Source organism: Arabidopsis thaliana, chromosome 3, assembly GCF_000001735.4.
Source record: "Arabidopsis thaliana chromosome 3, partial sequence".
NCBI classification, from domain to species: domain Eukaryota; kingdom Viridiplantae; phylum Streptophyta; class Magnoliopsida; order Brassicales; family Brassicaceae; genus Arabidopsis; species Arabidopsis thaliana.
In genome coordinates, this window is record NC_003074.8 from 10,038,600 (window position 1) to 10,060,499 (window position 21,900).

The following is a 21,900-nucleotide window of genomic DNA, read 5'->3' on the forward strand; positions in this document are numbered from 1 at the left end:
ATATATTATTTAGTGTATAATTACTATATTTGAGGTTTGTAGGAACGATAACATAAAGTTCATTCAGTTTTGATTTATTAGAAAAATAAACTGTTTTTCTTTTTTGCATTTAGAGGTCAGAAACGGTATACCACTGATCAATTCTGTTATAAATATAAATAAATAAATTTTAAGTTGTATTTGTTTTGTTTTGTATTAAAAATTGTATTATTGTATTTTGATTGTTAAAATCTAGAATTTCACCTGTGGTATACGGCCTCGTATTAATATCGACACATGCCCGTTCCACTATATAACCACGTCTCGTAAAATTAAACAACATTTTGTTATTTTTCTTTTTAATAATACTTTTATTTAAAAACATATAATTCAAGTAAAATTAAAAGTTTGCTTTTCAATGGTTCCCATAATATATATATATATATATATATATATATATATATTTACTTTTATAAAGCTCAAATATAAATTTATTTAATTATATAGTTAATTTTAATTATATATTCACTGACACGTATCATGATCTCGTGAGTTACTAACTTTCAAAACCGTACTTTATATAATAAGATTCATGGACCGATTGTTAGCCCATGGTATAATTGTTACTAAACAAAAGACTTTAATAAGTGTAAAATTAAAAATTTATGAAATCTATCAAAGTTCTTAAAAGTTGTCATGAATAAGGGATGCTTAAAAGTGTTGTTGACGAAAAAGTCGTCGGATATGAACTGCTTAAGCCAAGAATCTTGAAATGAGTTTTCAATTCTAGTAATTAGTAAGCGAGAAGCTTCCAAGCAGAGGGAACTAAAAAAAAACAAAGCCCGTGAAGATTCTTTAGACAAAGTAAAACACTTCCATTCACACACAAGCACAATAACCATTGACAAACACTTTGGTACTTCTTCTACTCGTCGGTACCAAAGTAGCGATCACCAAACTCACCCAAGCCTGGTATAACCCTGAACTCTTCGTTCAGACACTGATCGATTTCTGACGTCACAATCTTCAACTTTGGGAACCGTTTGCAGACGCAATGGATTCCTTCTGGCGCCTGCACGATGCAGAATCGATTGTAAGTTTTTGACTGAGAGATAGAGAGAGAACATTGGTTGATTTAACACTCACTGAGATAAGATTGAGGAATATAATGTGGGCTTCAGGTACTCCTTTCTGTATGAGTAGTTCTATCGCCTGATTTGCAGAGTTACCTTCAAGATATCATCCAAAGTGGAAAGATTCAGAAAAAAATATACTTCAAAGCAGAAGAAAAAGAAATAGAAATAACTGAAATTACCTGTGCCTAAAACAGGATCTAATAGCAGGACATGACGCTCGGAGATATCACTTGGAAGCTTCTCGTATATAAGCTGATTCATATGCGAGGAAGTTTCTGAGTTTTAGAAAGGAGACGTGAACCTTGTAAACTGTTAAGAGTACAAAACATTAACAGACCTGCATTCCATTGTCTCCGTCACGATGGATGAGAATCTTCCCTATCTTAATCCCTTTGCAACATGCGCGCAATGCGTTTTCCATGCTTTCACCACTAACAAAGCGTACAAAACAGAAAACTTTAGGCAAGAGAAAAGAATTAAAAAAGGAACTCACTCAACACATGAGCAAACAATCAATGTATGCTTCCACATGCGCAAACAATCAATGTATTCTTCCAATGTTACTATCTATTATAAACAAAATGGAAAACTGAACAGCTCCAGTCTCTATCTATTAAGAACTATAAAACACGTAATACCTTTTAACGCTCACCTTCGAATGACTGAGACCCCACAGAGTTTCTTGCAGAAATCAACACCGCTATACACAGATCCTGATTTGTAGAAGATAAGAAATTATGATCGTGTGGATGCATGCAATATATCAGCAAATGCCAAAGCATGATACGTTAATGGATCTCAAGAACAAGTTGGTCTAGATTTTCAGACACAATGACTACCACTATTTTATTTTAATAAAGTATAGTCACAGCTCAAGCCATCTATCTCCTCTTCTACCTGTCGGAGTAACTACTTGTTTCTCAGTGAAAGGCAAATGGCCAAGACCATGCTCCACAACCTGAAATAAAGGCATCAACAATTGAAATGACAAGGCGTGGAAGCTGAGTAACATTTAAAGGGATGACACGAGTAAAAAGAGTACCAAACGAATGAGGCGATCTGAGTAAAACACGAAGTCATGTTTTGATATGTCCTTCTCTCGAATGAGAGTGTGCATGCCTCTTATCTGCAGTTATGATCTTAAAGTGAGAATATGGTTTTAAGCCTTACCATCTGAATCAAGCATCAAACAGCAGGAAAAGGCAGAAATTACCTGAAATGTTGTTTCAATAACAAAAACATTTGGGTAGATTTTGCAGAGATCATGTTGCCCAAGTTTTGTGTGGATATGTTGCACAATCAAATCAACTGCAACGTGATTGTCACCTCCTCGTGGAATGATCACATCAGCATATTTCTTTGAGGGGAGCACAAAATCATCAAACGCAGGCTTCACAAACTTTGCATACTGCAGATGAACATAACACTCTCAAAACAAGATAAGGTGGAAAATAAAGGAATCTCAGAAAGAAACACTGTTATAAAGAAGAATAGTTCAAAGGGCGGAATTAAGCTAGAGTCACTCGAACAACAAGAGAGACATTGAATTGTTCAGTATTTCACAAAAACCCATAGGCTGCTATAATTCTTTGTCTTGTATTCACACATTAGAGCACTAACTAAGATAGGTGAACCTTGGTGACAAATTTTACCCCAAAACCTGAAACAAAGACTAACCTGTTCAAGCACAGAGTCAACATCCCTACCCCTCTCAACCGTGTCACGCCTGATTCTGCGAGCAAGCCTCACATCAGCATCTGGAACCAATAAATGGCTAAGATGAGAACTTTTTAACTTCAAAGAGGATTATTGACATTTCAGAAAGATTCAAAGTTTGCTAAGTATATAGCTCCAAAGGGAATTCATTCAGTCCTTAATGGTCAACAAGTGATGAAATGGCGAAAGTGGGACTAGTGAGTTAATCCATCAAAGGCCCCATCAGGCATCAGCCAGAACAGAAAGTGGACAGTTTCCATCAAACTATAAAATTGTCACTATATCATTTATAGTTGTGCAGAACAAATAAGGTCATATTATAAAGGAGAACCAAAAAGAAGGAGAGACAAGATACTGCAGCTAGTTAACCTGTGTCAACGAAGATCTTCATATTCATTAGGTCCCGAACTCGTGAGTCATGAAAAACTAGAATCCCTTCCAAAATGATGACATCACAAGCATTGACCTGACCAAAGCGACAACTGATTGGTTTTAAGAAACGATAATCCGAAGATTCAGCCACATGACATTACAAGCTAAACCCATAAAACCGCAGAAAAGAACCATATAAGGAGGTCAAACAAAAGAAGATCCATGCACCTGGCGAAAAGCATCTACTTTACGTTGATGGGTCTTGAAGTCATAAATTGGAATTTGATAGGGTTGCCCACTCTTGAGTATGTCAACGCAATGCAAAAGCTGCTCAGTGTCAAAGGCATCTGCAGAAAATGAAAAACAAGAGACGTTAAAAAATTTCACCAAAACATCAATGTTCACAAATCAAAAGAACAACTCACCAGGATGATCAAAATTGTATTCTTGTACATGCTCAAGTTCTTCAGATGTCAAACCACGGTAAAACGAATCCTAATCAACAAAACAGCATCAGAGTACCACACACAAAAATACTGAGAACAGGGACGGGTACAGAATCTAACCTGGTTAACTAAAACAATGCGATGATCATGAAGTTGCTGGATTATCATGTCACATACCGTCGTCTTACCAGAAGCTGTACCACCAGTAACTCCTACACAAGTCAAAGGAAAACATGTTCAAGTAAATCAAAGGATTAAACCCTAGAAACTGATTTTGATCCAGATTTCTCTAATCTTGGAAGCACAAATGCTACCGGAAAATTCGTACAGCTAAAACCCTAAGATAAAACCCTATAAAATGCAGTAGAAGCACCAATTTCAAGAAACTGAGAGATGATACACGATGATCGGAATAAGAGAAAGTTCGATTGTTGACTAAAGCAAGAATCAAAGAGCGAGAATCGAAAAATAACCGATAACGAAGGGCTGATGAGGAGCGGCGGGATCGTCGGTAGCCGAAAAAGAAGAATTACTCAAACGGAAGTGAGAAGGAGAAGAGACGGAGGATTTCGACGGAGAAGAAAGAAGACCGTCAAGGCGAAGACCGGAGAAGTGAGGCCCCGATGCCTTCTCCATGACATAGTCAATCGCCGTTGAATCTTCTGGCATTGAGTTTCTCGGCGAAGGTAAAGGAGAGTGAAAATTGCGATTTAAGGAGAAAAAAAAGGAATCGGAAGTGATCAGTGACGACGATTTCTGCACAATTCAGCAACCCACTTGTCCTCTCTCTCTCTCGCTCCCTCCGTCTTTTTTAAAATGTTTTTTTTGGGAGAAGAAACTCGAACGAATTAAATACTCCTTAAATTAAAATAATATTTTCTGTTTCAAAATAAAAATAAGATCATGACAAAAAAAAATATTAAAAGTAGATTTATATCAATCAAAACCGCTAAATCTAAATCCAAAATTTCAACATTTATTGTCTGCTTAATTTCTATGGACAATTTTGTTTTTAATAAAATTTACGATGACAAAAAAAAAGTATTAACAGAAACTATCCAAGTCTTATTTAGATTAGAAATGTTTTATTTAATAAATAAAAATGTTTATTTGATGTGCTGAAGCTGAAATGTTATTTTTTATATACGACGCTAAAATTGTGTACAATGGAATGAAACAAATTAATAATGTTTTTTATATAGATAAAGAAAATAACAAACTAATTCAAATTAATAATGTTGATGACAATTAAAAAAAATGATTGGTCATATGAGAAAGTATAAAAAAAGAATATTCCAACTCAACCAATCAAGTGGAGTAGCGGTTGAGAAAACATGAAAAACAAGATATATATAGAAAATTAGATCAGAAATGCAAATATCCGAACTATATAAAATACAACAACAAGTACGAATTAATAATTCCAAAAATATTTATTCTCTCCCCACCAAATATATTCGATACATTACAAAAAAGCCCTAAACAATTATTAGTAAGCCCAAATAAGACCAATAACCAACGATCCAACAACGAACATGTATCCAGTGGAAGCACGTAACCCATGACCTGAACTAGATCCAGAACCCGACCCTGAATCCGAACCCGAACCTGAACCTGAAGGAGAGGAAGCGGATTTGGAGTCAGAAGAGACAACGTTGACTTTAATCTTCATGCCTTGTTCGCAATGCCCAACGGTTCCACAAGCGAAGTAACGAGTACCGGTTTTAGAAAGCTTAACGACGTCGTTTCCAGAGCTTAAGGAATTAACTGATGTTCCCAGGTCACAACTCTTGTATGCTGTTTCACTTCCTAGCTCCACAACGCTGTGTAGTTCTGAATACTTAAAAACTAACAAGAAACAAAAAAGATTGGTTAGTATTAAACCGGTCGATTTGATTATGAAATTGAGGGTAGAGAGAAACGTACCGATTTGGTCGCCGACTTTGAAAGATTGATCAGAAGACCAAGAATCAAAATCAACGGATTGTTCCCAGCCTTGGCTCCCGCCGATCACATGTCGTGCTGCTAACGCTGTCTTAACCGAAAGTAAACCGGAGAAAACCAAGATAACAAGAACTGCTTGCATTTTCATTGGTTTAGTGAATTGAACTCGGTTTTGATATATTCAAGTTAAACTTCTGCTAGCTCGTGTATATATAGGGGGAATGCATGGACATTAGTTGCGTAAGAGATCTAGGAAGAAGAAAAAAAAGACGAAGCTTGGAGTTGAATGGAAGCTAAGATCTTTAGTGGTTGTAGAATCTTTAAAAATTAGTGTTATGGTTATTTTTGTTAGTTTATGTGTGTTCAAGTAGAATGTATGCATCAGAATTGCCAAATAAGTTAAGAAGACAAGAAGCATACAACAAGCAAGATTCTTTATTACCTAACTTTCACCTAAAGCTTCTACTTCCTATTTTGTTTTTCTTTAATCCTTCCATTCCATCGAGGCTTTTGAATGGTAACTGCGGAATCGGGGAAAATAAAATAAAACCTAGACAAAAAAATGACAGAGCTTTACAGTTCGGAACCGGTGTTTCCTCTTGAGACCTTTGTTAGTTGCTTCGTTTTGTTTTCTTATCGTGTTATCTCGTATTCGTAGTTCTTTTAGTCGTAGTTTTTCTTGTTTTTCTACTTTCATTGTTTACTCTTTATTTTCTCTCTCAAACTTAAAAACGGTAGAAAATATTTAATATTAATAAATAAATAAAAACGGGCAGAATGGACATAAAAAAAAATTTGTGTGGTTGGATAAATTTTTGGGAATTCTATAATATACTACATTCTTCAATATTTATAAATTTTATCATGAAATTGTTTCCCTAATACATGATTTAATATGATAAAAGGAATAATAAATTGTACAGTATTAAGTATTGAGTTAACTATTGAGAGTTTGAGACCTAAGAATAAAATTCTTTAGTGCACGAATTAATTATCAGCTATTTTAATGCTTGATTAAACTATTAAATACATATGTTTAGTGGTGACAAATTTCATAAGCCAAGTCCCAAAATTTATCAAAACACAAGCATCTCATTTTCTTCCTTTTTACATTATCTCTTCACCTATTGATTCAATCTCTTATCATCAAAGATAATAGAGTGCCCTGTAAAATTCAGCAGAGCTTTTTTACTCTGAGAGCTCTGTATCTCTCCCTCTCTTTCTTTCATATACAAAACATTTCCAAATTTCATAATCTCTACATCTCATTTCACAGCAACAACTGGAGTTTCAGAACTCATCTTCTTCCTCCTCTCCATGAAACTTCCACCACATGAAGAGAAACCAGGAAGACAACGATGATGATGCCAGTTAGACTTCTTCTTCTCTTCCTTTTCGATGGCGGTGTCATTGAATTCGCGTGAGTTAGCACCTGATAGATAAGGAGTGCTTATAGCTGACGATGAACCGCTTTCTTCTCGTTCTTCTCTTATACTGTCTCTGAAAAGCTCACCAAGCTTCTTCCTCCTTGGAAGTGGCGCTGGAGAAGACGAGCCTCGGGAAGGCTTCTTCTCGTGGAATATAAGGTTGTGGAAACGTGGTGGCCTATCTGAGAAGCTGCTCTTAGGAGTGTTTCCGAGTGATGGAGTGAAATCTGAAGTAGAACAATAAAAAGATCAAGATTTTGAATCTTGAAAATAGTACAGAGTCTACCGCCATTAGAAAGAGAGATCAAAACTTTTACCGCCATTTACGCTGTGGAAATCATCGTCGGAGTCAGATTGTAGCCATGGCTGCGAATCGAAAAAGGTTTCATCTTTGCTTCCTGTGACAGTGGAAACAAATTAGAATATGCATTGCAAAACATTAGACCAAGAGTGATAGATAAACACACACACAAAACACACAATGATATACTAAACCTTTTGATTTAGTCACCATCATTAGATAGAATAGACTCAAAAGGTCCAAAACTGACTAGACCTCGAAAAAACAGAGGAGATTGAATCCGAGGAAATGACAAAGCAATGAGTAAAAAGAGATTTAAATTCAATTCTGTAAAGTTCCCGGGTAAAAAATTCGAATTCTTGCCTAAACCCTTCAAATTAATACGTGAAAAACAATGGAACCCAGATCAAGAAGACTGATTAGCAACACTTTTTCATATTTTTGTCAGATCTGGGTCACAGTTAAAGTAGACAACTTTTCAAATCATAATTCACCAAAATAGCTCACTTTTACTTTTTTCTTTCTGCTGTGAGAAAAATCTCTATGATCACGGGAAAGTTTTTGTCTTTTACGGCATAAAAATCTATTAATGGAAGAAATCAAATTTGATATATGATCTTATCAGATAAGAAAAAAATAACCTATCTACGTTAACAGGAATCAAATCAAATTGATGTAGAAGAACCATTTATATGGAATAACATTTTTGCCGGTCACCGAATCTCCACATGCCAATATTCATAGACACAAAAAAAAATCAGGAATTGTTTTATGAATATTTATGCAATAAGAGAGTATGTAAATTAAAAGGGACCAATAATCCAAAAGAGGTGAAACAGTAAAAGAACCCAAATCAAGAATTAAATTCAAAAAAGAGATTATTTTTGTTTTGGAATAAATACCGAAACTTTTCTTGGATGAAGAGAAAGACCACCGAGATTTGACCGGAGTGAGATTATTATTCGCCGGAATCGAAGTACTCTTCCTTGGCGATTCTGAGAATTCATTGAGAACATACATAATCAATTATAAAACAAAAAGAGTAATATTTTATGAGAATATTTTATAGACTAATCTGAGAAATATTGAAAGATCATTCAAAACACAGAGATTATGAATGATCTCTCTCGATTATAAGAAGAAGTTGGAAAAAAAATTACCAAAGCTTTTCTTGACAGAAGGAGACAAGATCGAAACGTTGTCGTTTTTGTTATCGTTCACAGTCATCTGAGATTCTGGAGTTACCATACTATCAGCTCTAATCGGAGAGTTATTAAGCGACGACGACGAAGACGAACCCATTCATAGATTAATATAAGTAATCAAAATAAATTTATAAAGAGCAAAACCTTTTTAGAGAAAGAAATTTGATTGAGAAATTATGATCAAACGAGATCGATAGCGAGAAAGAGACTAATCTTATTGCTTCTCTTTTGTTTTTTGTTTTTATGTTTCGTCGGAGAAAGAGAAGTAGGTCCCACACGTACACGGTGCCCACTCAGTTTTCGTGTTGGAGGAGTGAGACGGTGTCGTATTGGGGCTCTCTCTATCCACGTAGTTATCGTGCGACATATCATGATGGGACCAGGTGCGTGACTTTTTTGGTGTCACGTGGCACTAATTATGTAAATATCCTTTAGTTTAGTCTTTAGTGATTACGTATTAAAAGATAACCGAAAATTCAAATCAAAACTTGGTAATATCCGGTTCAACCAACCAAATATCCGGTTTTAATTGGATTTTGATCTGAACAAGTTATACCGGGTAAACGATATTGGAAACTTTTTTTTTGGTCCAAATAATTGGAAACTATTATTCAAACTATAATGCGAAATCCCGTATCCAAATAGTTGTATTACTATATAAACTTCCACAAATTTAGAAAAATATCAAATATTTCGGATTGTTACAGAATAATTATAAAGTATAATGGATATGAGAATTTAGATCTGATCAGGAAAGGTCTAAGTAGTTAATATGTTATTATCAGTATTCAATAATTCATACGTATTTTCTTTAATGCGATTCGTATCGTAACTTTGACCGTCATGTTTTTTAGTTTTTGGTAAAATATATACTACAATTATTGACCGTTATATTCTATCGAGGTCGTAACCACTATAACAAATTAAAGAAAGTGATGTATATGAAAGGATATCGAAATCAATCTTGAGGTTTAAGAAAATTTTGTTGCCACAAAATCTCAATGTTTAGTGGGCTGATTCGAAAGAACTAAATAAAATCATCCCAAATCATTAATTTAATTTGTTTTCTATGAGTCTAATAACAGATAACACCACCGAGAAATAGATTTTTGTTTGCATGTGTAATGAATACTTATGAAATATCTTTGCTTGCTTAAGAATTTATCATATAGTTATCGTATAAGTGTATATTAAGATAATGTTTGATCCTGAATGCGTATAGTGACATGTTATGATTTTTTTATTTTTATTTTTATATCAGTTTTCAATTTTTCTATCTTTCAAATGAAATAAAGATTGGTATATGATTAGGTGACTGAAATTGAGCTACTCTTTGACTATTCACAGCTTATACTTCGAAACGTTAATCACAACTACTAATTAAAACTTTTAGTCTCCAAAAGGCATATGCCTCTTTAGAATATCTATTGGATAGCCATAAAAGCGGGCTCCATATGATTTAGATATTTTACTCCATATGATTAAGTCATTTGTGAATTCCATTGGTTAGTTGATGTTAGATATGCCAATACTATGTAATAAAAAATGAAGTTTAAAATCTCGTATCAACTTCATTGTAATTTCAAACTTATGAAGTTAAAAAATATTTGATGGTCGGGTATAATTTTTGGTAATTGTCAATATACATATTTATTAGGAATATAACCTAACTTAACACAAAAACTAGTTTAATAATTAAGGATTGCCACATCCTTTATATAATATTCAAAGATCTTAATTTCAAGCAATGTGGGACATTCTAATAAAATTGATTTTTTTTTTCAATGTACTAGGTGATCATCCGCGCTACGCCGCGGTTTTTTCGAATTTTTTCGTATTGTTTAATTTAAATATAATTTTTATTTATCTAATTATTCACTTATACAATAAGCAATTACTTTTAGTTTTAAAAATATTTTTTCTAACAACATTATCAACAATGCATCATACACATAATTCATAAACAACGTTTGTATTAAACCAACTTAACAGAGAGTAGTTTTGGATTCTAAAACCCTAAGAATTTGATGATGGAGCTCCTTACGTATTCTTCACCCTCAATGATTTATTGTATAAATATCAATTTAAATGAATATAAATATCAATTTAAGAGAATAACTTACTCAAATCATTAAGTAATCCACGACTATTATATATTCATAGTTACTTTGAGTTTGGATTACAAAATAAAATTTTCGAGTATGAGAAAACTATTAAAATAGTTTTATTGAAAAATCATATAATATTAAAATAAATTTAGTAATACTATAATTAAATATATAAAATTAAATAATAAATATATCATTAATCTATAAATTAGAAGTTGAAAAGCTTATATTAATTACTTAATAGACACATGACAAATGCTAAAGTGATAATGTGTCAATCATTTTGGAGAGAGTTGGCCAACTTTCATATATATATAATTTACACATTGATTTCAGTTTAAGAGAACCATCAAAGTGTATTGGAGTTTGTATTGTCACTGGATGCCAAATTTTGTTCCAAATTTTCAAGTTTAGAACATAAAATAATAATTCCCGACGATTGACAATACATAGATTGATTGATACATATGCCATCTGTTTTGTTCTGCCGACTCTTGCGTTAAGCAAACTTGTAATTATTGATTTTTATATTGATAAAGCATGTATGAAGCTAGTAATGAATCCAGTAATATAGTCATCAGATTTCTCTTTCCGTGACCACTAACACAATTAAGTGATAATGAGTAATTGACGCATTATATAATAGTCTTTTCAGGATTGGTCATCTTTATGGAATTCTCAACTTTCTATTACACACGAACACTAAACACCTAATTTTCTAAGGTTTGTATTTTCTTTAATTGTATTTCCTTTTTGGGATAATTTTTTTTTCTTTATTTATTTGGTGACAAGTTTGTACTTATTGGGAAAATATCTCAAGAAGGATATGCCATTGAAATGTTGTAACAATATTATCTAGAATACTAACTGTCTAATATTATTGTGATAGTTTTTTCTTTTTGTTTAGTAGTATAATTATTTATGATATAGTTAGATGGATCAATTATGGGATTGGCACAATTAAGTCTATACCTTTGTGAAAACAGGCATATCTCATATGCCTTGTAGATTTAGGTACTTCTATTCAGTTGTAAAGACTGTTTAATCCTCTTTTTTAGAAAAGCTACAATACAATCATTCAAACCAGTTAACCATATCAGATAAATCCATGTATCACCCACACAAACAAATGGAAATCCAAACCTCATAATTCGAAACACACAGAAACCAATAAAGAAGAACACTCGTAATACCTATTATTCAATGAACACCTTAAACATTCATCTCTTTGTCTCTTTGAATCTATCAGTTTTTCTTCCCCCAAAATCCAGCCATAAAAGTTCCATGTATCCGATTTCCAAACTCCAATTTAAGATTAGAAAAAATTGCAGATTGAAGGCCTAATCGACCAGCCTTTGAAAATCCTCTTTCAAGATCTAATGTTACTAACCTCATGTGAAGCTTCGTCAACAATAACAATTAAATTTGATTTAGAATGAATTGATTTAAAGCCTATCTAAAATTAGAATCCGTGGGTTCCCTAATCATTATCTCCATAGGGTTTAGATTTCCTTGCATGAACAATCTTTTAATTAAATCTATCGGATTCATCGAAGGAGGTTGGTGAAGAAAATGTTGTGTGCGTTGTTGGAGGCGAAGAAACGATCTGATTTCGATGGAGTGTTTTGTTGTTGGTCGGAAAAATCACTGTGATGATTTTGATGGAGTGTTGATGACAGTGAGAAGTAGAAGGTTGTTGCCCAGAAAAATCAATCGCACGATGGAGAAGACGAAATGGATTTTCATTAATAGAATTGAGGACAGTATTGTCATTTCACAAATCTAAATGTTCCTAAGCTTATAAACCCAAATGAATTATGTCTCTTTTCTAGTTTATGGGCCAAAATGTACCTATATTTATAAAAACCCCATAGTTAGATAATATGATACAAAGTCTAGAAAAAAAAATCAAAATCTAATAACAATAACAAATGGAATCTTTAGAGAATACAATGATGGCATGGGTTATGTGTTTTTCGGTTCAATAGTCCAAGACAATACACAATGATCCAAAGAATGGACTCAAAAAACAAGAAAAAAGAAGAAGAGAAATAGTAAAAGTGGAAGTTGTGTGATATGTGATGTGTGATACCGCTTGTAATGGTTCGCAAAACAATTTGTTATAGTCATCGAGGTATCTAATTTTGTTTGGCTAAACAAAGCTGTTTTAGATTGTGCCCGATTTTCATTCTTTATGTACAACAACTACCTTAGTTTGACTAAGATAACAACAACCCTAACACATGTTTGGGCTCATCTCCACTTATGGCTCAGTGACTAACTAATACCAAAACGCAATTCATAAGTGGCCTTAACTCCAATAGCTTTCTTGAGTGTGACAAATAAACACAACTCTTCGTTGACTTCTCACTCTTCTTCCTTCAATCACGAGCCTTTGCTTCTTGTTCTCATTGAAGATTTCTCTTTGAAGAACTAATCAAAAGTTCAGATTCAACAGTTTGTCTAAAAAAAAATGATTTTTCTATATTAAAAAGTACACACTAAGACTCAAAACTTCAACTTGGTTCTCCACATTTCTCCAATAACTTTCCCAGGCTGTGGATTATCTGGTCCTCTATCCCTCTGTCCCGACGTGAAGTACAAATAACCGTTCCAGAATCCGGCCATCGCTGTTTTGACACGGTATGGTAACCGTCCAATCACAGACCAAGTCTGCAAAATATTTCATATTCAGTTTAAGAAACAAAAGAACAGAACTATGATTGAGATGATGCTGATATCATAGTAATACTGACCAACGTATCTAACTGAAACCGGAATATCTCTCCAACAAGAACAAGCCTTTTCGTCACTGGATGCCAATCTGTGGTACCACCAACGATAACAATTGAGTTATTGACAATGATCCACGCAGATTCAATGTGGGAATTGTTTTTTGGCATTGGTGGCAACATTTTCCACTTCATCTCCTCGTCCATCATGTACACCTCACCATTAAAGATCTGAAATGCGACCAAACATTAGAAACTAGAGGCGTTTTTTTTTTTTTTTCAGTTTTGACTAAAGAGGAAGGTAAACCTCGCGTCTACGTGAGCACTTGAAGATGGGTGAGTTAGGTTTGGCCATGAAGTCACCTTCTTGGCCACCGATTACAAGTAGTTTATCGTTAGCAACTACACAAGCCCTACACACCGTAAAACCGCAATGTTAGCACCCTAAGGGACTCAAAACAAAAGGCAAAACAGGCAGTGACTAAAGACAATATAAAACCTGTGTGGTCCACCTCGAGGAATAGGGACCTCTTCCCGCCATTCGTCGAGTGCTTTGCCATCTTTTACAGCTATGCTCCAATGGTCAAAAGCAACGGCATTGCGATTCTCTTTGCTTCCACCCATCACATGAAGCCTCCCTCTCCATATCTGAGTCGCAGGAGCATACCTGAGTCCAACAAAACAGAGCTCGGCAATCGCAGTCCACTATACTTTAACATGATATATCTTCTGACTTAAAGTCTTTACCTTGGAGCTGGTAGTGAAGGAAATTCGAGCCAAGTCTTTGTGAATGAGTCTAAAACAAAGGAACGAGAAGTAGGTCCTCTACATTGTGGACCAAGCTGCCCTGAAACCACATATACATACCGTCCATCCGTCACAATCCCGAGGTGCGAATTCGCCATTTCTTTAGGAGTGTGGAATCTGTCACACCACTTATTGTCTGTGAAATTGAACACATCCACATGAGAATGAACCTGAGGCAAAATAATCAAGTGATCATTAACACCATTTTTAAAACTAATCAAGTGATGATCATTCTCAAGTTCCTTACATAGTCGAGACTGCCGTAACCGGAGAAGACATACAAAAGGTTATTGATTTGAACTGAGTATCCATCAAGACGAGGAACTGGAGCTGATTCCATTTCCTCCCATTTTAACTCCGGCGCCGGTATATCGGCAAATATTGCCGATAAGAATCGGACATGATCTTTTGTATCATTCGATTGTTTGCTTCTCTGCAAGCAAACACAAAATGGTGAAACTTAGAATGAAATTCACAAATAGCTAAAACCCTAAAAGCACAATCAATTGAAACGTAGAAAGGAAGATAAAGCAAAAAGTAAGAATAGCTGATAAACCCTACAAACTAAGAATATGATCAATTGAAAAGATTAGGCAAAGGGACCTTTTGAACAATTTTGGAATCGATGATCGGAATCTGTATCTCCGGCCGGTTAACGGGAACCCAGATTGAAAAAACAGCGGATACTGAGGGAATTGAAGAAGAGAGACAAAGAAAAGCTGCGATGAATCCAATCCCAAGAACACTGGTGAAGTACAACACAAGCATCAATCTCCTTGAAGATTGGTGATGATGATGATGATGATCAGGTTTATTCGCCATTTGTGTTTATGCAGAGCTATTGAAAGAGACATCTCATTCATATAGACCGCAACGAGAAACAGTGATGATTTGATTTCACGTCGCTGAAGAATCTCTCATTACCGAAAAAATATGTGCGCCGGTGGTTTTTCCCCAACCAGAAATCACGCCGGTGGTTTCCAATTTTGTATTATTATTTTTTTTTTTGGTAATTTCCCCTAATTTGAACCTTCTTAACGAGACAAAAGGTTTGTTTGTAATTATATGGGCTTGATTAAAAACTAAGCCCAATTAAAAATAAAAAAGCCCATGAAAAATAGAATCATATAGTCACTCACGTGTTGACTCTCGAGTCATGTCGGCGATTTCTTTCACTCTCCAGTAAACTTCACCAAGTCTCTTCTGCTGAAATCACGGTAATGCAATTCTCATGAACCTTGATTTTGTTTCTGTTCTTCGCAATTTCTATTGTTGAATCTTTCTGCTAGATCTGAATGATTCTTCAAATCGAAGTACTCTTAGTTTTTTTTTGTTAAATCAAGCTGGAATCTGAAATTTCTTGCAGATCCAATGAAGAAGATCCAAGTTATATAGTGAGACCTCAAACCTTAGCTTGAGCTCTGCTTCTTCTCTCTTTCACTGCATTGAAGATGGGATCTGTATCTTTAAAGATCGGCGATGGAACAGCCAGATTCCGACGAACATCAATTTGTTCATCCGCCGTGAACCTCCTCATGCTCTTCTCCGTCGTCACCACAAATCTCTTCGCCTTATACGCGTTCTCCTCTCATTCCCAAGCAAACTCGCCACTTCTCCACAGCTCCAACAATATCTCACTCGTTTCTCAACATCTCTCTTTGATTCTCCGAGAAATCGATTCGTCTCAACGCAAGCTTGCTCAGATGGAGAAACAGATGCTTGGTTACGAATCTATTGATATCTCTCGACCTAACATTGTTCCTGAGCTCAAATTGTTCCTCCAGCGTCATCAGCTTCCTTTAGGGAAAGATTCGCGTACCGGGATCACTGAAATGGTGTCTTCCGTTGGACATTCTTGTGGGAAATCTACGGATTTGCTTTCTCAGTATATGTCATATAAGGTGTTTGATAGATGTCCTGATGATTGGAGTCTTGGCCAGAAGTTGATTCTTCGTGCTTGTGAGCCGTTGCCGCGGAGACGGTGTTTGGCGAAAACGGTGCAGAAGCAAGATTTGAGTAAGTCTCCTGATTCGTTATGGAGATCTGTTAGTAACAAGAGTGTTAATTGGAGTGGACTTGGTTGCAAGAGTTTTGATTGCTTGAAAGGTAAGAAACTTAGCAAGGAATGTGTTGGTTGTTTCGATTTAGGGGTTGAGAAAGATAGGTTTGTGAAGGTTAAGGGGAAGAATGATTTCTTGATTGATGATGTGTTGGGTTTAGGAAGTGGGAAAATTCGAATCGGGTTCGATATTAGCGGTGGATCAGGGACTTTCGCAGCGAGAATGGCTGAGAAGAACGTGACTGTAATCACTAACACTTTGAATAATGGTGCTCCGTTTAGTGAGTTTATAGCTGCGAGAGGGCTCTTTCCGTTGTTCTTGAGCTTAGACCATAGATTTCCTTTTCTTGACAATGTGTTTGATCTTATTCATGCTTCTAGCGGATTAGATGTTGAGGGTAAAGCGGAGAAGCTAGAGTTCTTGATGTTCGATCTTGATCGGGTTTTGAAACCCCGTGGATTGTTCTGGTTGGATAACTTCTATTGTGCTAATGATGAGAAGAAGAAAGAACTTACACGTATGATTGAGAGGTTTGGGTATAAGAAGCTTAAATGGGTTATTGGAGAGAAGGCTGATGCACAAGTTTATCTCTCAGCTGTTCTGCAAAAGCCAGTGAGAGCTTGATCGGGAATGCAAAAGGAAGTTCGTAATGGTAAGACCGACCATAAGAGTAAAACTCTCTATTTATAGTTACATTTGATCATAGGTTATAAATTTGGAGGTCATTAGGTGATATTTATTCCAGAGAAGAAGAATAAGCAATTATATATTTACCAGGGCAATTGGAGAAAATCATTTGTAAAAGTTTTTCAGTATAATGTGTTGAAATTTTGTCGATTATTATTACTACTTTTCTGTTATAATATCCATATATACCATACAAATAAAAATGAGTACCATTAATTGTGTTTTTGTTATACCTGAAATAAATTCTCCTCATGCAACCAAAGCCAGATGCAAGAAATGCCGAAAATAGACAACAAAATCAGAGTACAAAGTTATTTTTTATTGAGACAAGAGGAAAAACATAACAAATGATATAATCTCAAAATCATGTGTGATTATTATGAGGCGAAAAAAACAAGTTTTCGTGATTATCCTCATAAAACTCTCTAGTAATAATCGAAGGAAAAAGAAGAACGATGAGGTCTTTTCACCTTCAGGTGAGAACTGGTCTCATCAAAGATTTTTATGACACATAAAAATGATGATACGTTATTACCCAGAGAAAGGCTCTTCTCTATTTAACATCCTTTGTTGAAAATACGACTGTGTGTGGCCAGGCCAATGCAAAAGCTTTTCAGCGGCGCTTTAGTTAACCACGTCAAGAACCAGCTTGCGGGACTTGAGAACCGACCATTTTAGTCGCCTGTAGTAAGCAGCTTGGAGAAGAGCGAGAGAGAGTAGGAATATCCATTTGAAACCCATCTGCAAATAGTGAAACCAACATTAACCGCCATGTAAAATGTAACCTCAAAAAAAAGTCAATTCTTTGTATCGGTCTGGAAGCTGAGGTTTGTGTCTGCAAAACGAGTCAAACTGTGTTCACAGCATATCTAAATGTTATTATCTTAGTAGCAGACCAAGAACTAGTAGCACTTCACACTTGGTACAACAATTGGTTCTCTAAGTCAACTTGATCGATCATAAACTAAATCTAGTATTAATTGCATAGTCTAGGGAGAAAATACAATGTTCACCAGCGAACAGAGAAAGATAAACCTACCAGTTTCCTCTCTTCCATTTCTGGTTCAGCTGCCCAGGCCAAGAATGATACAATATCTTTACCCATCTGCACCGTAAAGTAAAGTTTATATCATGACACTGAGAAAGGACAGTACCATAAGGCATAAAGATTTATGTTCTTATATTTTAAGTGGAGGAAAAATAACCTGTGCCTCTGTGGCGGGGACACCATCTTCATACTCAACAGCTTCATCATTGAGCATTTTCGGCATAGCAATTGCTCCCCCAGGGAAATAAGGATTGTAGTGTAACCCCTCTCTAATCTGTACAGTTATCATCGGATTTTTCATAACCAGCACTTTGAATTCGAAGAAGTTCAATGTGGAAAATGAGAGAAACTTACCGATATGCCAGCAGGGGGATCACGGTAACCAGTCAGAAGCGCAAAGACATAGTTTGGACCATTGTGACGTGCCTGGAAGGCAGAACATTAAAACTATTTAAAACACAAAACACAAGTTTGCTACAGATGTTCAGTTAAAGTAAAGTAGCAGCAGCAGACCTTAGTTATAAGACTTAGATCAGGAGGATACGCTCCACCATTAGCAAACCTTGCAGCTGATTCATTTGCATATGGCTGAGGAAACCGGTCACTGAGTTTACCAGGGCGGGTGAACATCTCACCCTCATCATTAGGTCCATCTACTACCTCGATTTCAGCTGCCATTGCCTTTGCCTCTTCCTCTGTGTAGGCGACACCCACCAAGTCTCGGTATGAGATCAGAGACATTGAATGGCATGATGCACAGACTTGCTGATAAACTTGATGCCCACGACGGATCCTGCTCATACAACATCAACCTTTCAATAATTCATACAGTACAAAAATTTCACTGAAGTTTCACAGTCTAATATTAGGGTAGCAGGATAGTCACTTTCTTTAGGTTTAGACATGACTTCGGTGATCTTGAATCGTTTTATTAAAAAAAGGCAGCAACAAGCCCCTTATTTTATGTATGATTTCTTTTCCTTCTATACAAAGACTCATACAAACGCTTGATTCACGCATGATAGACTTTTTGATTCAAAGAAATTTACAATTCTAAGAAAATTTCCTTTTTCATTGAAAAATTGCTTGAAAGGACGTTAACTTATAAAAGCAAAAAAAAATCTATAAGAAAATGATAAAATGATGCTATTAACCAGACAAGAAGATGAGAGAGTGGTGACAATACTCACGAAGCATGGTCATATGAGCTAAGAATGCCATCATGAGGCCAAGGGTACTCTGGACTCTCCAATCCATGTTCAGCCTCATCAGCAGATGCTACTGTAGAAAAACTCAACAGTCCTGTAACACCAGCACCCAACAAGGCAAGTGCTCTTACACCAGAAGAACCAGCATCCTCATGAGCTTTCTTCGAAGAAAACCAAGACAAAACCGGAGTTGCCTGCAGGATAACACAAAACCAATGCTCAGTCAAAACTTCGCCGCAAACCAACTCAGTTATATGCTAACCAAATGGACTTTCAAAAGATTGCTGCATTCTACTATTCTACTAGGATTTGACATTGAAGCAGAAGCTATACATAAATCATTGTCTCCTGTCTTATGTTCCAAAAAATGAAAAATTTCACAAAGAAATCATTAGCTAATGAGCATCAGTGTCACAAAACACAAATCTTTAACCACAGAACCGAAAAAAATGTCTTAAAAACAGATCCCAAGCTGAAATCGTAAATCAAAATAGAAATGAAGAGAATGTAAAATTAAGACTGGAAAAAATCTCACAAGTGATTGGGAGTGAAGCTTCCTCCTAAGAATTTGCTGGATAACTCCTCCTCCAACCATTTGATTAAACCTTTGTACCAATCAACACGCTGAAGAAACAAAGAAATTGAATCAGAATACTGATTCAGTGAAAATGCGATTTCACAACACGTATACGAATAAACAAAAGCGAACAAGCCCTAGAAAATTTGAGTCTACACAGATCCGACGAATATAGATAACTCTGATCAATCAAATGTCAAAGAAGAAAACGAAGGTTTCGAATACGAGATATACAGAGAAATAGAGAGAGAATCTCACCGGAAAATGAAGAAACGAGATCGGCGACGGAGACGATCGAGGGAGAAGAGTTTGGGAACGAACAAGTAAAAGAGAGAAAATGGGAGTTCCACGATGACACAGCGGCTGCTAGACACACGACCACAGTTTTACTTATTTGGGCCTTAATGGGCCAACAACGTACTGCTTGAGCCCAGAAAATGTCGAAGTAGATAACACTTGAAAAGTTTAAAAGCTTGGTGGATCTTTATTATCTTTGAGAAGAAAAATCTTCCGAATGCAACGTAAAACATATGACTTTAGGATCATACATCACCAGAAGTAGACTTGGTTGGATTTTAAAAAATCAATATGGAGATAATTAAAAAAATGTTTGAATTATCATACTAGTGACAATGTTTGTACTTCAAACTGGCTTAATGGTCTAATCATTTCATATTATATATATAAACAAACAGTGAAAATTTGAAAACACGATTTTGCTTTAAAAAAAGTTTTGGCAATCACAACTTTTGAAACTTCTTAGGAGGAAGCTTCACTTCTAATCACTTGTGCTATTAATATATGATCTTGATAATGAGATGTTAATTACAACTGTGGATAATTTTTGATCTAAGGACCATTAATCATTCTGATGTGATATGCGTGATTAGCTGGAATAATCACATTTTACTATCAAGTGGAATCATACTTAAGTTAAGTAACTTAACCATCGACCGAGTCAGAAACTATGCTTCATCTACTAAACATATGTCTCGCATATCCGACAAAAAGTCAGAGAGAAATTTTAAAAAGAACAAACAAGCAATCTACCACAATCACAAAGGAAAATAATACTAAGACTCACGGTCAAATGGCCCTTAACTGCGGGAACCAAGCTTTGTACTCTCTTTTTCCCAAAACATCGAACTTCAGCGAGAAAAAATCCCTGGAACACTTTATGTACCACAAGACCTAGAAATACTTGTTTTAAACTATGTTTTCAACAATATTTCAACAATTTGGAATAAATTAAAGCATCACCAGCAGCCTCCAAAGGTTTGGATATTTTTACGGTTTATATATTTTTACTTGAAGTACCCAAAAAGAAACCAAAATACTCAAAGAACCGAACCTTACCTTCATCCTTGGTCCCCCATTCTTCTCTTCATATGACAACAACACAAGTTAGTAAGTTACATACCAAAAAGTGACAACAAAGAGAGATTATAAACTGGAGAGCTAACTTGCTCGCTTAATTTGTAACACAAAACAAAGAAAGAAGACTAACTGAACTGAAAAACATTCGGTTTCCTTATGGATGCTAAAAAGCTAAAAACGAATAACCCAAAACCCGAAGAATTGAACCGAACCGAATGTGTATCAGTGTATGCCTAGTTACTAATCCTGTTTTGTTACTAGAAAAAAACCTTTTGTTATGTGGCATCCATCTGGACTATATTAACAAAAGTTGTTGTGAAAATATAGATTAAAAAAAACTATTCAAAACACCTAAACAAAATTATAATTCAACGCAGTATTAATTACTCCATGCAGACGCAGTCTTTTTTTTTTGATAAAATCTATTAAAAAATAAAAACTCTACTCGTTTCAGTTTTTGCTTGTTTTATTTAACAATTAATTAATACATTAGTCTTTTTCTTTTTTTTAACAACTATATTATGTCTGCAAATATCATTAGATCGCTAACATTTCTTATTCGTTTACTCACATATATCGGCATGCTAATGATGCGCATAATTCCTTCTTCTTTTTTCGTGCTCAACGTAGACATGCATATGTAAGTATGAATGTTTGATGAGTCATGACATAACAGCTTTTCAAGTGAGAAATGGAGGACACATAGTGCAATTTGATTGGTCGGAGATTACGAGGACCAATAAGAGCCTTCGAATAAGGTGAAACAGCAT

At 35.3% G+C, this 21,900-nt stretch overlaps 6 protein-coding genes and 1 non-coding gene across 7 annotated transcripts; 1 reads left to right on the plus strand and 6 right to left on the minus strand.

The window, feature by feature from the left end:
* Positions 1–598: 598 nt before the first annotated feature.
* Positions 599–4,467, minus strand: UKL2 (uridine kinase-like 2). Its single transcript, NM_113633.6, has 14 exons — positions 4,123–4,467; positions 3,770–3,861; positions 3,629–3,698; positions 3,432–3,550; positions 3,201–3,297; positions 2,793–2,872; positions 2,329–2,523; positions 2,158–2,241; positions 2,013–2,073; positions 1,768–1,828; positions 1,453–1,546; positions 1,295–1,367; positions 1,126–1,208; positions 599–1,051 (listed from the first exon to the last, which is right to left on the minus strand). The coding sequence occupies exons 1-14, from the start codon at positions 4,316–4,318 to the stop codon at positions 905–907; spliced, it is 1,452 nt and encodes a 483-aa protein (NP_189355.1). The 5' UTR covers positions 4,319–4,467; the 3' UTR covers positions 599–904.
* A 455-nt stretch (positions 4,468–4,922) lies between these two features.
* On the minus strand, positions 4,923–5,940 carry AT3G27200 (Cupredoxin superfamily protein). The gene is made up of 2 exons (NM_113634.4): positions 5,576–5,940; positions 4,923–5,497 (listed from the first exon to the last, which is right to left on the minus strand). Exons 1-2 carry the CDS (start codon positions 5,739–5,741, stop codon positions 5,139–5,141), a joined length of 525 nt encoding a protein of 174 aa, NP_566810.1. The 5' UTR covers positions 5,742–5,940; the 3' UTR covers positions 4,923–5,138.
* A 634-nt stretch (positions 5,941–6,574) lies between these two features.
* AT3G27210 (uncharacterized protein) lies at positions 6,575–8,854 on the minus strand. Its single transcript, NM_113635.3, has 4 exons — positions 8,482–8,854; positions 8,224–8,316; positions 7,338–7,418; positions 6,575–7,247 (listed from the first exon to the last, which is right to left on the minus strand). The coding sequence occupies exons 1-4, from the start codon at positions 8,621–8,623 to the stop codon at positions 6,859–6,861; spliced, it is 705 nt and encodes a 234-aa protein (NP_566811.1). The 5' UTR covers positions 8,624–8,854; the 3' UTR covers positions 6,575–6,858.
* Positions 8,855–12,469: 3,615 nt separating this feature from the next.
* On the minus strand, positions 12,470–15,162 carry AT3G27220 (Galactose oxidase/kelch repeat superfamily protein). The gene is made up of 7 exons (NM_113636.4): positions 14,777–15,162; positions 14,421–14,606; positions 14,114–14,343; positions 13,866–14,033; positions 13,674–13,779; positions 13,391–13,597; positions 12,470–13,307 (listed from the first exon to the last, which is right to left on the minus strand). The coding sequence occupies exons 1-7, from the start codon at positions 14,993–14,995 to the stop codon at positions 13,143–13,145; spliced, it is 1,281 nt and encodes a 426-aa protein (NP_566812.1). The 5' UTR covers positions 14,996–15,162; the 3' UTR covers positions 12,470–13,142.
* Positions 15,163–15,329: 167 nt separating this feature from the next.
* AT3G27230 (S-adenosyl-L-methionine-dependent methyltransferases superfamily protein) lies at positions 15,330–17,242 on the plus strand. The gene is made up of 2 exons (NM_113637.5): positions 15,330–15,390; positions 15,540–17,242. The coding sequence occupies exon 2, from the start codon at positions 15,625–15,627 to the stop codon at positions 16,855–16,857; it is 1,233 nt and encodes a 410-aa protein (NP_566813.1). The 5' UTR covers positions 15,330–15,390; positions 15,540–15,624; the 3' UTR covers positions 16,858–17,242.
* Positions 17,131–20,174, minus strand: AT3G27240 (Cytochrome C1 family). The gene is made up of 8 exons (NM_113638.3): positions 20,012–20,174; positions 19,712–19,800; positions 19,159–19,370; positions 18,482–18,761; positions 18,323–18,394; positions 18,126–18,242; positions 17,960–18,025; positions 17,131–17,661 (listed from the first exon to the last, which is right to left on the minus strand). The coding sequence occupies exons 2-8, from the start codon at positions 19,769–19,771 to the stop codon at positions 17,545–17,547; spliced, it is 924 nt and encodes a 307-aa protein (NP_189360.1). The 5' UTR covers positions 19,772–19,800; positions 20,012–20,174; the 3' UTR covers positions 17,131–17,544.
* A 678-nt stretch (positions 20,175–20,852) lies between these two features.
* Positions 20,853–21,348, minus strand: AT3G05215. Its single transcript, NR_141159.1, has 2 exons — positions 21,261–21,348; positions 20,853–20,942 (listed from the first exon to the last, which is right to left on the minus strand). It is a non-coding gene; the product is annotated as an other RNA (non-coding RNA).
* Between the last annotated feature and the right edge of the window lie 552 nt (positions 21,349–21,900).

Coding starts and splice junctions, on each gene's coding strand:
- UKL2 (NM_113633.6), bottom strand. CDS start 4,318: ATGCCAGAAGATTCAACGGCGATTGACTATGTCATGGAGAAGGCATCG. Junction 2,524..2,792: donor TTGACTCTGTGCTTGAACAG/GTTAGTCTTTGT, acceptor GTTCATCTGCAG/TATGCAAAGTTTGTGAAGCC. Junction 1,052..1,125: donor TATTCCTCAATCTTATCTCA/GTGAGTGTTAAA, acceptor TGCATCGTGCAG/GCGCCAGAAGGAATCCATTG.
- AT3G27200 (NM_113634.4), bottom strand. CDS start 5,741: ATGAAAATGCAAGCAGTTCTTGTTATCTTGGTTTTCTCCGGTTTACTT. Junction 5,498..5,575: donor CAAAGTCGGCGACCAAATCG/GTACGTTTCTCT, acceptor GTTTCTTGTTAG/TTTTTAAGTATTCAGAACTA.
- AT3G27210 (NM_113635.3), bottom strand. CDS start 8,623: ATGGGTTCGTCTTCGTCGTCGTCGCTTAATAACTCTCCGATTAGAGCT. Junction 8,317..8,481: donor TTCTGTCAAGAAAAGCTTTG/GTAATTTTTTTT, acceptor ATGAATTCTCAG/AATCGCCAAGGAAGAGTACT. Junction 7,248..7,337: donor TTTCCACAGCGTAAATGGCG/GTAAAAGTTTTG, acceptor GTTCTACTTCAG/ATTTCACTCCATCACTCGGA.
- AT3G27220 (NM_113636.4), bottom strand. CDS start 14,995: ATGGCGAATAAACCTGATCATCATCATCATCATCACCAATCTTCAAGG. Junction 14,034..14,113: donor CCTTCACTACCAGCTCCAAG/GTAAAGACTTTA, acceptor TGTTGGACTCAG/GTATGCTCCTGCGACTCAGA. Junction 13,308..13,390: donor GGTTTCAGTTAGATACGTTG/GTCAGTATTACT, acceptor AATATTTTGCAG/ACTTGGTCTGTGATTGGACG.
- AT3G27230 (NM_113637.5), top strand. CDS start 15,625: ATGGGATCTGTATCTTTAAAGATCGGCGATGGAACAGCCAGATTCCGA.
- AT3G27240 (NM_113638.3), bottom strand. CDS start 19,771: ATGGTTGGAGGAGGAGTTATCCAGCAAATTCTTAGGAGGAAGCTTCAC. Junction 19,371..19,711: donor AGCTTCACTCCCAATCACTT/GTGAGATTTTTT, acceptor GTTATCCTGCAG/GCAACTCCGGTTTTGTCTTG. Junction 17,662..17,959: donor AAATGGAAGAGAGGAAACTG/GTAGGTTTATCT, acceptor CACTATTTGCAG/ATGGGTTTCAAATGGATATT.